Source organism: Oncorhynchus mykiss, chromosome 4 (assembly GCF_057628025.1).
Source record: "Oncorhynchus mykiss isolate SJ-2025 chromosome 4, ASM5762802v1, whole genome shotgun sequence".
In the NCBI taxonomy this organism is placed as follows: Eukaryota; Metazoa; Chordata; class Actinopteri; order Salmoniformes; family Salmonidae; genus Oncorhynchus; species Oncorhynchus mykiss.
The window spans coordinates 54,927,196-54,943,155 of NC_143025.1; the positions used below are offsets into that span (position 1 = coordinate 54,927,196).

Consider the following 15,960-nt stretch of genomic DNA (forward strand, 5'->3'; position numbering starts at 1 on the left):
AGGCCAGTAGTCAGTTTACCTAGGAATATCCCAAACATGTTAACGTGAGAATAGATATGTCACGCTAAAATGAAAATGGTGTAAAATGTGCAACAAGCAACTCCTGTATGGATTTCCAACTGACTTTGGGGTCATTTGGGATTTGGCTGCAGGTTCTAAATCCACTAGAGCGCAGTGAGTTCACATAATCTGTGATTAACAGGGAACTACAGCAGGATGTACGGTTGCCATTGAAAGTCTACACCCACTTGGAACTTTTTTCACATTTTGTGTTACAAAGTGGGATTGAAATAGATTTAAATAATTTTGGTCATTGATCTACACCAAATATTGGAGTTTTTCAGGATGAAAATAAACAAGATGTAGATAAGCACAGGCAAAATCCTGGAGGAAACCCTGCTTCAGTCTGCTTTACACCAGACACTGGGAGAGGAATTCACTTTTCAGCAGGACAATAACCTACAACACAAAGCCAAATCTACACACGAGGTAATTACCAAGAAGACAGTGAATCTTCCTTTGGTCTAGTTCTAGTTTTTACTTAAATCTATGGCAAGACTTAAATTGCTCTCTAGCCATGAACCCCAACATCTTGACAGAGCTTGAAGAATTTTGAAAAGAATAATGGGCAAAAATTGCACAATACAGGTGTGCAAAGCTCCCAAGAAGACACAGCTGTAATCGCAGCCCAAAATGTTTCTAACACGTATTAACTTGGGGGTGAATACTTGTTGAATATTAGTGTCTTGTTTATCATCTTTACATTTATTTTAGTGTAGATGGTTAACAAAAAATTACAAATGAATTTTAAACCCACTTTAACACAATGTGTAGACTCATTCAGAAACAGTCAGTCCTCTTCCCTTGTACCACATTGTTACATTACAACTTTACAATTGATTTATTTTTTGTGTTTTTCTCATCCAATCTACACACAATACCCCATAATGAGAAAACAAAAAGTTTAAACATATTTGGAAATGTATTTGAGACTCGAAATTGAACTCCGGTGCATCCTGTTTCCATTGATCATCCTTGATGTTTCTACGATTTGATTGGAGTCCACCTGTGGTAAATTCAATTAATTGGACAGGCACACACCTAAGGTCCCACAGTTGACCATGCAGGTCACAGAGCAAAAAACATGTAATGAGGTTGAAGGAATTGTCCGTAGAGATCCTAGACAGGATTGTGTCGAGGCACAGATCTGGGGAAGGGTACCAAAAAATTGCTGCAGCATTGAAGGTCCCCAAAAACAGTGGCCTCAATCATTCTTAAATTAAAAATGTTTGGAACCACCAATACTTTTCCTAGAGCTGGTCGCCCGGCCATACTGAGCAATCTGGGGAGAAGGACCTTGGTCAGGGAGGTGACAAAGAACCCGCTGGTCACTCTGACAGAGATCCTCTGTGGAAATTGGAGAACCTCCCAGAAGGACCACCATCTCTGCAGCGCTTCACCAATCAGGCCTCTATGGTAGAGTGGCCAGACGGCTTGGGGTTAGCCAAAAGGCACCTAAAGGACTCAGACCATGTGAAACAAGATTCTCTAGTCTGATGAAACCAAGATTGAACTGTTTGGCCTGAATGCCAAGTGTCACGTCTGGAGGAAACCTGGCACTATCCCTACGGTGAAGCATGGTGGTGACAACATGCTCTGGGGATCTTTTTCACCGGCAGGGACTGGGAGACTAGTCAGGATCGAGGAGAAGATGAACGGAGCAATGTACAGAGAGATGTTTGGTGAGAACCTGCTCCAGAGCTCTCAGGACCTCAGACTGGGGCGACGACTCCAATGTAAGACATTTCCTGATAAGACCAAGATCATTTTCTTGTGATGTTATAAGATCAACCTTTTCAGCATTAGGTACAGTACTTTGTTCCTACATTGTCTGGACTTGTTAGTCTTTTCTTTTATGAGAACAAGGGGATTATGAGTGAGTGACCACACCAATTTAGCAGGCCGAGAATGACATATTTAGGACGAAGTTTAATACTATGGAATCAGCAGTTTTCAACTACATTCACAAGATCGGGAATGAATTGATTTCATGAAGTTCATACAAGTAGTCCTATTCCCACGTACAACAGTAGAGGGCACTATTACCCACAGTTTCAACTTGAATCCAGCAGCAACAAACAAGCAAAGATGTAAATGAATAGCAAGGCAGAACTCAACTCGTAGTATATTCAACTTAGGAAAATATACATTACACAATCCTACGAAAATAAGAATGAAAAGTCAAAATAATTAATAAATCAATGCCTGAGTGCAAATAGGGAACTGAATGTCAAAACCAATGTCACCGTCAGACTTTATTTTTTTATTTATTTCACCTTTATTTAACCAGGTAAGCTAGTTGAGAACAAGTTCTCATTTGCAACTGTGACCTGGCCAAGATAAAGCATAGCAATTCGACACACAACAGAGTTACACATGGAATAAACAAAACATAGTCGATAATACAGCGGAACAAAAGAAAACAAAATGTCTATTTACAGTGAGTGCAAATGAGGTAAGATAAGAGAGTTAAGGCAATAAATAGGCCATGGTGGCGAAGTAATTACAATATAGCAATTTAAACACTGGAATGGTAGATGAGCAGAAGATGAATGTGCAAGTAGTAATCCTGGGATGCAAAGGAGCAAGATAATTAAATACTGTATGGGGATGAGGTAGATGGGCTGTTTACAGGCAGTGATCTGTGAGCTGCTCTGACAGATGATGCTTAAAGTTAGGGAGATATGAGTCTCCAACTTCAGAGATTTTTGCAGTTTGTTTCAGTCAATGGCAGCAGAGAACTGGAAGGAAAGACGACCAAAGGAGGAATTGGCTTTGGGGGTGACCAGTGAGATATACCTGCTGGAGCGCGTGCTACGAGTGGGTGCTGCTATGGTGACCAGTGAGCTGAGATAAGGCGGGGCTTTACCTAGCAGAAACTTGTAAATAACCTGTAGCCAGTGGGTTTGGCAAAGAGTATAGGGCTTTGGTGACAAAACGGATGGCACTGTAAAAGACTGCATCCAGTTTGTTGAGTCGAGTGTTGGAGGCTATTTTATAGATGACATCACCGAAGTTGAGGATCGGTAGGATGGTCAGTTTTACGAGGGTATGTTTGGCAGCATGAGTGAAGGATGCTTTGTAGGAAGCCAATTCTCAATTTAATTTAGGATTGGAGATGCTTAATGTGAGTCTGGAAGGAGAGTTTAGTCTAACCAGACACCTGGGTATTTGTAGTTGTCCACGTATTCTAAGTCAGAGCCTTCCAGAGTAGTGATGCTGGACGGGCGAGCAGGTGCGGGCAGGGATTGGTTGAATAGCATGCATTTAGTTTTCCCTGTGTTTAAGAGCCGTTGGAGGCCACGGAAGGAGATTTGTATGGCATTGAAGCTCGTCTGGAGGTTAGTTAACACAGTGTCCAAGGAGGGGCCAGAAGTATACAGAATGGTGTCGTCTGCGTAGAGGTGGATCAGAGAATCACCAGCAGCAAGAGCAACATCATTGATGTCTACAGAGAAGAGAGTCGGCCCGAGGATTGAACCCTGTGGCACCCCCATAGAGACTGCCAGAGGTCCGGACAACAGACCCTCCGATTTGACACACTGAACTCTATCAGAGAAGTAGTTGGTAATCCAGGCATGGCAATCATTTGAGAAACCAGGCTGTTGAGTCTGCCAATAAGAATGTGGTGATTGACAGAGTCGAAAGCCTTGGCCAGGTCGATGAATACGGCTGCACAGTAATGTCTCTTATCGATGGTGGTTATGATGTCGTTTAGGACCTTGAGTGTGGCTGAGGTGCACCCATGACCAGCTCTTAAACCAGATTGCATAGTGGAGAAGGTACGGTGGGATTCGAAATGGTCGGTAATCTGTTTGATTACTTGGCTTTCGAAGACCTTAGAAAGACGGGGTAGGATAGATATAGGTCTGTAGCAGTTTGGGTCTAAAGTGTCACCCCCGTTGAAGAGGGGGATGACCGCAGCAACTTTCCAATCTTTGGGAATCTCAGACGATACGAAAAAGAGGTTGAACAGGCTAGTAATAGGGGTTGCAACAATTTCGGCAGATACTTTTAGAAAGAGAGGGTCCAGATTGTCTAGCCCGGCTGATTTGCAGGGTTCCAGATTTTGCAGCTCTTTCAGAACATCAGCTATCTGGATTTGGGTAAAGGAGAAATGGTGGGGGCTTTGGTGGGTTGCTGTGGAGGGTGCCGGGCAGTTGACCGGGGTAGGGGTAGTCAGGTGGAAAGCATGGCCAGCCGTAGAGAAATGCTTATTGAAATTCTCAATTATAGTGGATTTATCGGTGGTGATAGTGTATCCTAGCCTCAGAGCAGAGGGCAGCTGGGAGGAGGTGCTCTTATTCTTCATGGACTTTAGTGTCCCAGACCTTTTTTGAGTTAGTACTACAGGATGCAAATTTCTGTTTGAAAAAGCTAGCCTTAGCTTTCCTAACTGCCTGTGAATATTTGTTCCTAACGTCCCTGAAACGTTGTAAATCACGGGGGCTATTCGATGCTAATGCAGAACGCCACCGGATGTTTTTGTGCTGGTCAAGGGCAGACAGGTCCGGAATGAACCAAGGACTATATCTAATCCTAGTTCTACATTTTTTGAATGCGGCATTTTATTTAAGATGGTGAGGAAGGCACTTTTAAAGAATAGCCAGGCATCATCTACTGACGTGATGAGGTCAATGTCATTCCAGGATACCCCGGCCAGGTCAATTAGGTAGGCCTGTTTGCAGAAGTGTTTTAGGGAGCGTTTGACAGTGATGAGGGGTGGTAGTTTGGTTGCAGACCATTACGGATACAGACAATGAGGCAGTGATCGCTGAGATCTTGATTGAAAACAGCAGAGGTGTATTTGGAGGGCGAGTTAGTTAGGATGACATCTATGAGGGTGCCCGTGTTTACGGATTTGGTGTTGTACCTGGTAGGTTCGTTGATAATTTGTGTGAGATTGAGGGCATCAAGCTTGGATTGTAGGATGGCCGGGGTGTTGAGCATGTCCCAGTTAAGGTCACCTAGTAGCACGAGCTCAGAAGATAGATGGGGGGCAATCAATTCACATATGGTGTCCAGGGCACAGCTGGTGGCAGAGGGAGGTCTATAGCAAGCGGCAACAGTGTGAGACTTGTTTCTGGAAAGGTGCATTTTTAGAAGTAGAAGCTCGAATTGTTTGGGTACAGACTTCGATAGTAATACAGAACTCTTGGCTATCTTGGCAGTAGATTGCAACGCCCCCCATTTGGCAGTTCTATCTTGGCGGAAAATGTTATAGTTAGCAATGGAGATTTCAAGGTTTTTGGTGGTTTTCCTAAACCAGGATTCAGACACGACTAAGACATCCGGGTTGGCAGAGTGTGCTAAAGCAGTGAGTATAACAAACTTAGGGAGTAGGCTTCTAATGTTAACATGCATGAAACCAAGGCTTTTACGGTTACAGAAGTCAACAAATGAGAGCACTTGGGGAGTGGGAGTGGAGCTAGGCACTGCAGGACCTGGATTAACCTCTACATCACCAGAGGAACAGAGGAGAAGAAGGATAAGGGTACGGCTAAATGCTATACGAACTGGCCGTCTAGCACGTTCGGAACAGAGAGTAAAAGGAGCAGGTTTCTGGGCACGATAGCATAGTGTACAGACAGAGGTAAGGTAGGATGTGAGTACATTGGAGGTAAACCTAGGCATTGAGTAATGATGAGAGAGAGATAGTCTCTAGAGACTTTTAAACCAGGTGATGTCATCGCATATGTAGGAGGTGGGATAACATTGTTGGTTAAGGCATATTGAGCAGGGCTAGAGGCTCTACAGTGAAATAAGACCATAATCACTAACCAGGACAGTAATGGACGAGGCATATTGATATTAGGGAGAGGCATAAGTAGCAAAGTGAACATATGGGTCCACGGCGATTCAGACAGTTAGCAGGCCGATGCTAACAGTTAGTAGGCCGGGGCTAAACAAGCTAGCAGTTAGCAGACCGGGTTAGCAAGCAAGCAGTTACGTTGAAGCAGACTAAGTTGAATAATACTGTAGCTGTCATTTAAGTTGTTAATAAACACCTTAAGTCTATTCCATATCAGGGTTTATGCATACTTAAACTCCGTAGAAGTATTTAGTACCAGTATTATTAGACATGCCTTAGCCATGCATGTGGACATCAACAATGCTTTTATTACATTTTTTAATATATTTATTTAGGGGTAGATCAACTAATATTCAAGAGAGATACATATATATACACTTACACACACACAGTTGAAGTCAAAAGTTTACATACACCTTAGCCAAATACATTTAAACTCAGTTTTTCATAATTCCTGACATTTAATCCTAGCAAATATTCCCTGTTTTAGGTCCGTTAGGATCACCACTTTATTTTATGATTGTGAAATGTCAGAGTAATAGTAAAGAGTGATTTATTTCAGCTTTTATTTCTTTCATCACATTCCCAGTGGGTCAGAAGTTTACATACACTCAATTAGTATTTGGTAGCATTGCCTTTAAATTGTTTAACTTGGGTCAAACATTTTGGGTAGCCTCCTTGCAGGGTTGTAAGGCCTCCTTGCTCGCACATGCTTTTTCAGTTCTGCCTACAAGTTTTCTATAGGATTGAGGTCAGGGCTTTGTGATGGCTGGAAGTATGCTTGGGGTCATTGTCCATTTGGAAGACCCATTTGCGACCAAGCTTTAACTTCCTGACTGATGTCTTGAGATGTTGCTTCAATACAGTGCCTTGCGAAAGTATTCAGCCCCCTTGAACTTTGCGACCTTTTGCCACATTTCAGGCTTCAAACATAAAGATATGAAACTGTATTTTTTTGTGAAGAATCAACAACAAGTGGGACACAATCATGAAGTGGAACGACATTTATTGGATATTTCAAACTTTTTTAACAAATCAAAAACTGAAAAATTGGGCATGCAAAATTATTCAGCCCCTTTACTTTCAGTGCAGCCAACTCTCTCCAGAAGTTCAGTGAGGATCTCTGAATGATCCAATGTTGACCTAAATGACTAATGAGGATAAATACAATCCACCTGTGTGTAATCAAGTCTCCGTATAAATGCACCTGCACTGTGATAGTCTCAGAGGTCCGTTAAAAGCGCAGAGAGCATCATGAAGAACAAGGAACACACCAGGCAGGTCCGAGATACTGTTGTGAAGAAGTTTAAAGCCGGATTTGGATACAAAAAGATTTCCCAAGCTTTAAAAATCCCAAGGAGCACTGTGCAAGCGATAATATTGAAATGGAAGGAGTATCAGACCACTGCAAATCTACCAAGACCTGGCCGTCCCTCTAAACTTTCAGCTCATACAAGGAGAAGACTGATCAGAGATGCAGCCAAGAGGCCCATGATCACTCTGGATGAACTGCAGAGATCTACAGCTGAGGTTGGAGACTCTGTCCATAGGACAACAATCAGTCATATATTGCACAAATCTGGCCTTTATGGAAGAGTGGCAAGAATAAAGCCATTTCTTAAAGATATCCATAAAAAGTGTTGTTTAAAGTTTGCCACAAGCCACCTTGGAGACACACCAAACATGTGGAAGAAGGTGCTCTGGTCAGATGAAACCAAAATTGAACTTTTTGGCAACAATGCAAAACGTTATGTTTGGCGTAAAAGCAACACAGCTGAACACACCATCCACACTGTCAAACATGGTGGTGGCAGCATCATGGTTTGGGCCTGCTTTTCTTCAGCAGGGACAGGGAAGATGGTTAAAATTGATGGGAAGATGGATGGAGCCAAATACAGGACCATTCTGGAAGAAAACCTGATGGAGTCTGAAAAAGACCTGAGATTGGGACGGAGATTTGTCTTCCAACAAGACAATGATCCAAAACATAAAGCAAAATCTACAATGGAATGGTTCAAAAATAAACATATCCAGGTGTTAGAATGGCCAAGTCAAAGTCCAGACCTGAATCCATTTGAGAATCTGTGGAAAGAACTGAAAACTGCTGTTCACAAATGCTCTCCATCCAACCTCACTGAGCTCGAGCTGTTTTGCAAGGAGGAATGGGAAAAAATTTCAGTCTCTCGATGTGCAAAACTGATAGAGACATACCCCAAGCGACTTACAGCTGTAATCGCAGCAAAAGGTGGCGCTACAAAGTATTAACTTAAGGGGGCTGAATAATTTTGCACGCCCAATTCTTCAGTTTTTGATTTGTTAAAAAAGTTTGAAATATCCAATAAATGTCGTTCCACTTCATGATTGTGTCCCACTTGTTGTTGATTCTTCACAAAAAAATACAGTTTTATATCTTTATGTTTGAAGCCTGAAATGTGGCAAAAGGTCGCAAAGTTCAAGGGGGCCGAATACTTTCGCAAGGCACTGTATATACTGCACTCAATACCATCTACTGTATCTTGCCTATGCCGCTCTGTACCATCACTCATTCATATATCTTTATGTACATATTCTTTATCCCCTTACACTTGTGTCTGTCTATAAGGTAGTAGTTTTGGAATTGTTAGCTAGATTACTTGTTGGTTATTACTGCATTGTGGGAACTAGAAGCACAAGCATTTCGCTACCCTCGCATTAACATCTGCTAACCATGTGTATGTGACAAATAAAATTTGATTTGATTTGATGTATCCTTTTTTGTTTCCAGCAAGCTTTAAACTGTAAACGTGAGTGTGTGTGTGAGGAAGCATGTGAGACTGAATGACTGTGGTCACAATATGGATGGATAGATTTGGGTGTTCAGAATCATGAGAGATGGAAAATAAAAATAAAAACAGCCAAGTCGATCTGTGCTTTCAGTTGATTCACTGACAATGCATGCATGGGATGGAGGGGGCAGCATAGGTACAGTAGGCAGGGTATTTCATGTCTTGTGCAGCAGGTAGATTTTTTCTCCAGTAATCACCCTAGCAACAACAAACGCGCTGACCTCAGCCGAAGCGCCAATAAGCTTTAAAGCCTCTCTTTCCTCACTTCCTCTCAACACATTGGGTTTGGCTTGCCTCTCTCCAGTTAGTTGGCGGCCATCTTGGATCTACCCATCAAGCAAACCTCCCTTACTTTTGGGATGAGAGGGAGGTCTTTAGCCGAATTTGAGTCTTTCGGGGTACCAGCCCCATCAGAAACAGGGGCAGTGCGTGTCAGAAGCCGAAAATCTACAGGAACCCAAGGCGTCAAAAATTGGCTGCAAATTCTGAGACCGGTTTTACGTGAACTCCTTTCTCCCCTATTCCTTGTCTGAACGTTATCTGAATTTGTTGAGGACCTGTGAACTATCAGAACACCGTTTATTGAGCTTTACAATAGAGTCGTTCCCGAAAAACGGATTGTTACATTTTGGAGCTCGGGGTTATGGTTTGTTTTTGGACAACTTTTTTGGGGGAATTGCCTTTGTCGCAATCTGTCCCACCGGTGTGTTCTGTACAGTAATGCGGTTCGATCATTTATTTAATGAATCGGTGTTCTAGACATCTTCCGGCGTATGTTTTGCTGGAACTTGGCTGTGGCGTTGCGTTAATGTGGGTGAACGAATCCATGATCTTAAATATCAGTTCCAGACCTGCTGTGCTGTCGTTAGACTAAGGTGCAGCAAAAGCAGACGCAGAACCACTTCGGGGATCAAGGAATTATTAAAATGTCAACCAGAACGCCACTACCTACTGTCAATGAGCGTGACACTGAAAATGTAAGTATTTGTTCAGTTGAATAACGGTTAGTTCTTTACCATTTTCAGCTCTCAAATCGGTGTTGGTCAACTTTTAAGAATTATGTTAGGCTATTGGTTTAAAATGGCCTTGTACCCAAACTGTGATACAAAGTAACCATCCACAATAGTGCATAACTAAGCTTTGTATCCGAATGTCAGACTGACGCAGAGCGCGTAGACTATATGTGACCCAAACTTTACATTCACATTCCTATTACTACAGAATTGATTTCGGACTGTGACACATTTTCCAGACTGGTAATTAGTCAGGACAGAAAGCTCTGTAAGTAAGACTACTTGGCACCCAGTTTATGCAAGATGCACATGTTGCGTAGAGTATGTATGTGTGCTTACAGAGAAATACATACAGTGCCTTTAGGAAAGTATTCAGACCTCTTGACTTTTTCCACATTTTGTTACGTTACAGCCTTATTCTAAAATTGATTAAACCGTTTTCCCCTCCATCAATCTACACCCCGAATGTCAGTGCTAGAGGCTTCACTTCAAAACCTGGTTAGATCCCGGGCTGTATCACAGCCGGCCGTGATTGGGAGTCTCATAGGGCGGCACACAATTGGCCCAGCATCATCCGGGTTAGGATTTGGCCAGGACGTCATTGCAAAATAAAAATCATCTTAACTGACTTGCCTAGTTAAATAAACTTACATAAAAAAACACACAAAACCCCATAAAGCAAAAAGAGGTTTAGATTTATTACAAATAAACTGATAACACGTGCTTAAGTATTCAGACCCTTCACTCAGTACTTTGAATCACCTTTACAGCTTTGAATCTTCTATGGTATGATGCTTCAAGCTTGGCACACCTGTATTTGGGGAGTTTCTCTCATTCTCCTCTGCAGATCCTCTCAAGCTCTGTCAGGTTGGATGGGGAGCGTCGCTGCACAGCTATTTTCAGGTCTCTCCAGAGATGTTCGATCTGGTTCATGTCCAGGCTCTGGCTGGGCCACTCAAAGATATTCAGAGACTTTGTCCCGAAGCCACTCCTGGTTGTCTTGGCTGTGTACTTAGGGTCATTGTCCTGTTGGAAAGTGAACCTTTGACCCAGTCTGAGGACCTGAGCGCTCTGGAGCAGGTCTTCATGAAGGGAATATCTGTACTTTGTTCCGCTCATCTTCACTTGAACCTGACTAGTCTCCCAGTCCGTGCCGCTGAAAAATATTTCTCCAGCATGATGCTGCCACCACCATGCTTCAATGTAGGGATGGTGCCAGGTTTCCTCCAGACGTGACGTGTGACGCATTCAGGCCAAAGATTTAAGTCTTGGTTTCATCAGACCTGAGAATCTTGTTTCTCATGGTCTGAGATTCCTTTAGGTTACTTTGGGTAAACTCCAAGCAGGCTGTCATGTGCCTTTCACTGAGGCATGGCTTCCGTCTGGCCACTCTACCATAAAGGCCTGATTGGTGGAGTGCTGCAGAGATGGTTGTTGTTCTGGAAGTTTCTCCCATCTCCATAGAGGAATTTTGGAGCTCTATCAGTGACTATCGGGTTCTTGGTCACCTCCCTGACCAAGGCCCTTCTCTCTCGATTGCTCAGTTTGGCCGGGCGGCCAGCTCTAGGAAGAGGTGGTTCCAAACTTCTTCCATTTAACAATGATGGAAGCCACTGTGTTCTTGGAGACCTTCAATGCTGCAGAAATGTTTTGGTACCATTCCCCAGATCTGTGCCTTGAAACAATCCTGTCTCGGCGCTCTACGGACACTTCCTTTGACCTCATGGCTTGGTTTTTGCACTGACGTGAACTGTCAACTGTTGGATCTTATAGACCGCTTATAGAATTTACCACAGGTGGACTACAATCAAGTTGTAGAAACATGTCAAGGATGATCAATGGAAACAGGATTCACCTGAGCTCAATTTCGTGTCTCATAGCAAACGGTCTGAATACTTATGTAAATAAGATATTTAAATTTTGTATTTTTTTTAAATAAATTTGCTAAAATTGTGTGTAGATTAATGAGGATTTTATTTATTTAATACGTTTTAGAATAAGGCTGTAACTTAATAAAGGGAAGGGGTCTGAATACTTTCCCAATGCACTGTGTATTGTGTGTATGTAAACTCAGCAAAAAAAGAAATGTCCCTTTTTCAGGACCCTGTCTTTCTAAGATAATTAGTAAAACTTCACAGATCTTAATTGTAAAGGGTTTAACCTCTCTGGGATCGTTCGGGACGCTAGCGTCCCACCTCGCCAACAGCCAGTAAAATTGCAGATTCAAAACAACAGAAATCTCATAATTAAAATCCCTCAATCATACAAGTATTTTACACCATTTTAAAGATACACTTCTCGTTAATCCAACCACAGTGTCCGATTTCAAAAATACTTTTCGGCGAAAGCAGAACATATCATAATGTTAGGTCAGCAACTAGTCACAAAGCATTCAGCCATTTTCCAACCGAAGAGAGGTGTCACAAAAAGCAGAAATATAGATAAAATGAATCACTATCTTCATCAGATGACACTCCCAGGACTCAATGTTACACAATACATGTATGTTTTGTTCGATTAAGTTCATATTTATATCCAAAAACCTCAGTTTACATTGGCGCCATGTACAGAAATTTCTCCAAAACATCCGGAGAAATTGCAGAGAGCCACATCAAGTAACAGAAATACTCATCATAAACTTTGATGAAAGATACATGTTTTGCATAGAATTAAAGATAAACTTGTTCTTAACTTCTTATGGTATAGTGGACGCTTGTGTCCCACTTGGGCAAGAGCCAGGGAAAATGCAGCGTGGCAAAAAAAAAAAAAAAAAAAAGATAAAAATCTAACTTTCATTAAATCACACATGTAAGATACTCAATTAAAGCTACACTCGTTGTGAATCCAGCCAACATGTCCGATTTTAAAAAGGCTTTTCGGCAAAAGCATAAGAAGCTATTATCTGATGATAGCACAACAGTAAACAAAGAGGTTAGTATATTTCAACCATGCAGGCGCTACACAAAACGCAGAAATAAAATATAGAACATGCCTTACCTTTGACGAGCTTATTTTGTTGGCACGCCAATATGTCCCATAAACATCACAATTGGTCCTTTTTGTTTGATTAATTCTGTCCATATGATCCAGAAAAAAACAGCTTCCAAAATGCGCAACGTCAATACATTTTTCAAAAGTTGCCTATAAACTTTGCCAAAATATTTCAAACTACTTTTGTAATACAACTTTAGGTATTTTTAAACGTTAATAATCAATCAAATTGAAGACGGGTCTGTGTTCAATACAGGAAGAAAACAAAAAACGCTACTTTTCCAAGATGGCCGTATTTCTTCATTTCTCAAATGAATAACCTCAACCAAATTCCAAAGACTGGTGACATCCAGTGGAAGCGGTAGGAACTGAAAACGAACTCCTAATTAATCTAGTGTTCCAATGAGAACTCACTGAACAGACAGACCTAAAAAAAAAAGAACATTCTGAACAGTTTGTCCTCCTGGGTTTTGCCTGCTACATAAGTTCTGTTATACTCACAGACATGATTCAAACAGTTTTAGAAACTTTAGTGTTTTCTATCCGAATCTACTAATAATATGCATATCTTATATTCTTGGCATAAGTAGCAGGAAGTTGAAATTGGGCACGCTATTTATCCAAAAGTGGATATCCTATACCTTAAGAAGTTTTAATGCAACCGCTGTCAGATTTCAAAAAAGCTTTACGGCAAAAGCACAATATTCAATAATCTGAGAACAACGTTCAGCCACAAATGCAAGCCATACAGTTACCTGCCAAATTGTGGAGCCAACAAAAGTCATAAATAGCATTATAAATCTTCACTAACTCTTCGTCGGAATGCACTCCCAGGACTCCCACAATAAATTTTTGTTTTGTTCGATTATATCCATATTTATGTCCAAATACCTCCGTTTAGGTCACTATTCCAAAGGCACAATGCGCGAGCGCAAAACCCAGACAAAGTCAAGAGTTCCATTACAGTTTGTAGAAACATGTCAAACGATGTTTACAATCAATCCTTAAGGTCTTTTTATAATAAATATTCAATAATATTCCAACCGGACAATAGCGTATTCATTACAGAGGAAAAAGAAGGAACAGTGCGCCCGCGTGACCGCGCAGTAAACAACTGATTGGCCACAGCCAGTCCACTTGTTGAAACAGCTCTTATTCGACCACCTTCCACAATAGAAGCCTCAAACAACTTTCTAAAGACTGTTGACATCTGCTGGAAGCCTTGGGAAGTGCAATCTGGCCCCATAGACCCAGCATATTGGATAGGCAATCACTTAAATTAAACTACAAACCTCAGATTTCCCACTTCCTGGTTGGATTTGTCTCAGGTTTTCACCTACCATATGAGTTCTGTTATATTCACAGACATCATTCAAACAGTTTTAGAAACTTCAGAGTGTTTTCTATCCAATACTACTAATAGTATGCATATATTAGCATCTGGGACAGAGTAGCGGGCAGTTTACTCTGGGCACCTTATTCATCCAAGCTACTCAATACTGCCCCCCTGTCACCAAGAAGTTAAACACGGTTTCCCATGCTTGTTCAGTGAACCATAAACAATTAATGAACATGCACCTGTGGAACGGCCGTTAAGACACTAACAGCTTACAGACAGTAGGCAATTAAGGTCATAGTTATGAAAACTTAGGACACTAAAGAGGCCTTTCTACTGACTGAAAAACACCAAAAGAAAGATGCCCAGGGTCCCTGCTCATCTGGGTGAACATGCCTTGGGCATGCTGCAAGGAGGCCTGAGGACTGCAGAAGTGGCCAGCGCAATAAATTGCAATGTCCGTACTGTGAAACGCCTAAGACGGCGCTACTGGGAGACAGGACGGACAGCTGATCGTCCTCACAGTGGCAGACCACGTGTAACAACACCTGCACAGGATCGGTACATCCGAACATCACACCTGCGGGACAGGTACAGGATGGCAACAACAACTGCCCGAGTTACACCAGGAACGCACAATCCCTCCATCAGTGCTCAGACTGTCCACAATAGTCTGAGAGAGGCTGGATTGAGGGCTTGTAGGCCTGTTGTAAGGCAGGTCCTCACCAGACATCACCGGCAACAACGTCGCCTATGGGCACAAACCCACAGTTGCTGGGCCAGACAGGACTGACAAAAAGTGCTATTCACTGACGAGTGGTGGTTTTGTCTCACCAGGGTTGATGGTCGGATTCACGTTTATCGTCGAAGGAATAAGCGTTATACTGAGGCCTGTACTCTGGAGCGGGATCGATTTGAGGTGGATGGTCCATCATCTAGGGCAGTGTGTCACAGAATCTTTGGACTGAGCTTGTTGTCATTGCAGGCAATCTCAACGCTGTGCGTTACAGGGAAGACATCCTCCCTTATGTGGTACCCTTCCTGCAGGCTCATCCTGACATGACCCTCCAGCATGACAATGCCACCAGCCATACTGCTTGTTCTGTGCGTGATTTCCTGCAAGACAGGAATGTCAGTGTTCTGCCATGGCCAGCGAAAAGCCTGAATCTCAATCCCATTGAGCACGTCTGGGACCTGTTGGATCGGAGGGTGAGGGCTAGGGCCATTCCCCACAGAAATGTCCAGGAACTTGCAGGTGCCTTGGTGGAAGAGTGGGGTAACATCTCACAGCAAGAACTGGCAAATCTGGTGCAGTCCATGAGGAGGAGATGTTAGTCACATGTCTGTGGAACTTGTTCAGTTTTTCTGTTGTTGAATCTTATGTTCATTCAAATATTTACCAGTAAAACATAATCAAAACCTATTTCTTTCACTTACTTGCTGTGCTGTTTCATTGTTCATTTGTTCAGTCTCAACCAGGATTTCATCATACATGTCAAGCAGTGAAGTTTCAGCTCTGTCTGTCCGTGGCCTTTCTTCCTCGGTGCGCACTGTCACTGTGTCCATTTCCATCTTGTCCAGCTGTGTCTGTAACATTTCACGTAAACCCTGTTTCTAGTCTGCATTGAAGTAGCGGTCGTTGTACCTAGCATTGACCATGGTGGAGACACAGTAGAGGCTCAGAGAGAATGCTTCTGAATCGCTTGTTCACAGCCTCTAGTAGAGTACTTTTCCAAGTTAACCCAACGGTCTGTGTTGGCATTTTTGTTGAGCAGGCGTTTCAATGCCATGACAGGGTATCACGTCTGCTGCAAATGCCGTTGAGCTTATTTCTCCAGTCAGTTGTTTGAATGGAGCTAGGAGTGTTCATGCTTCAAACATGTTCTCAAATGCCATTGAAATGGCAGCAGTGGTATGAGAACC

General features: G+C 42.4%; 1 protein-coding gene across 4 annotated transcripts in view; it reads left to right on the forward strand.

Annotated features, from left to right (window-relative positions):
- The first annotated feature begins 8,964 nt into the window (after positions 1 to 8,964).
- The window catches only part of LOC110521032 (MAP/microtubule affinity-regulating kinase 3), a 141,490-nt gene continuing 134,494 nt past the window's right edge, over positions 8,965 to 15,960 (forward strand). For all 4 annotated transcript variants that reach the window (XM_090232299.1, XM_090232300.1, XM_036975517.2 and 1 more), the window contains exon 1: positions 8,965 to 9,674. In XM_090232299.1, the coding sequence (XP_090088425.1) occupies positions 9,624 to 9,674 (51 nt within the window). In that variant the 5' untranslated portion in view covers positions 8,965 to 9,623. The remainder of the gene's footprint in view (positions 9,675 to 15,960) is intronic.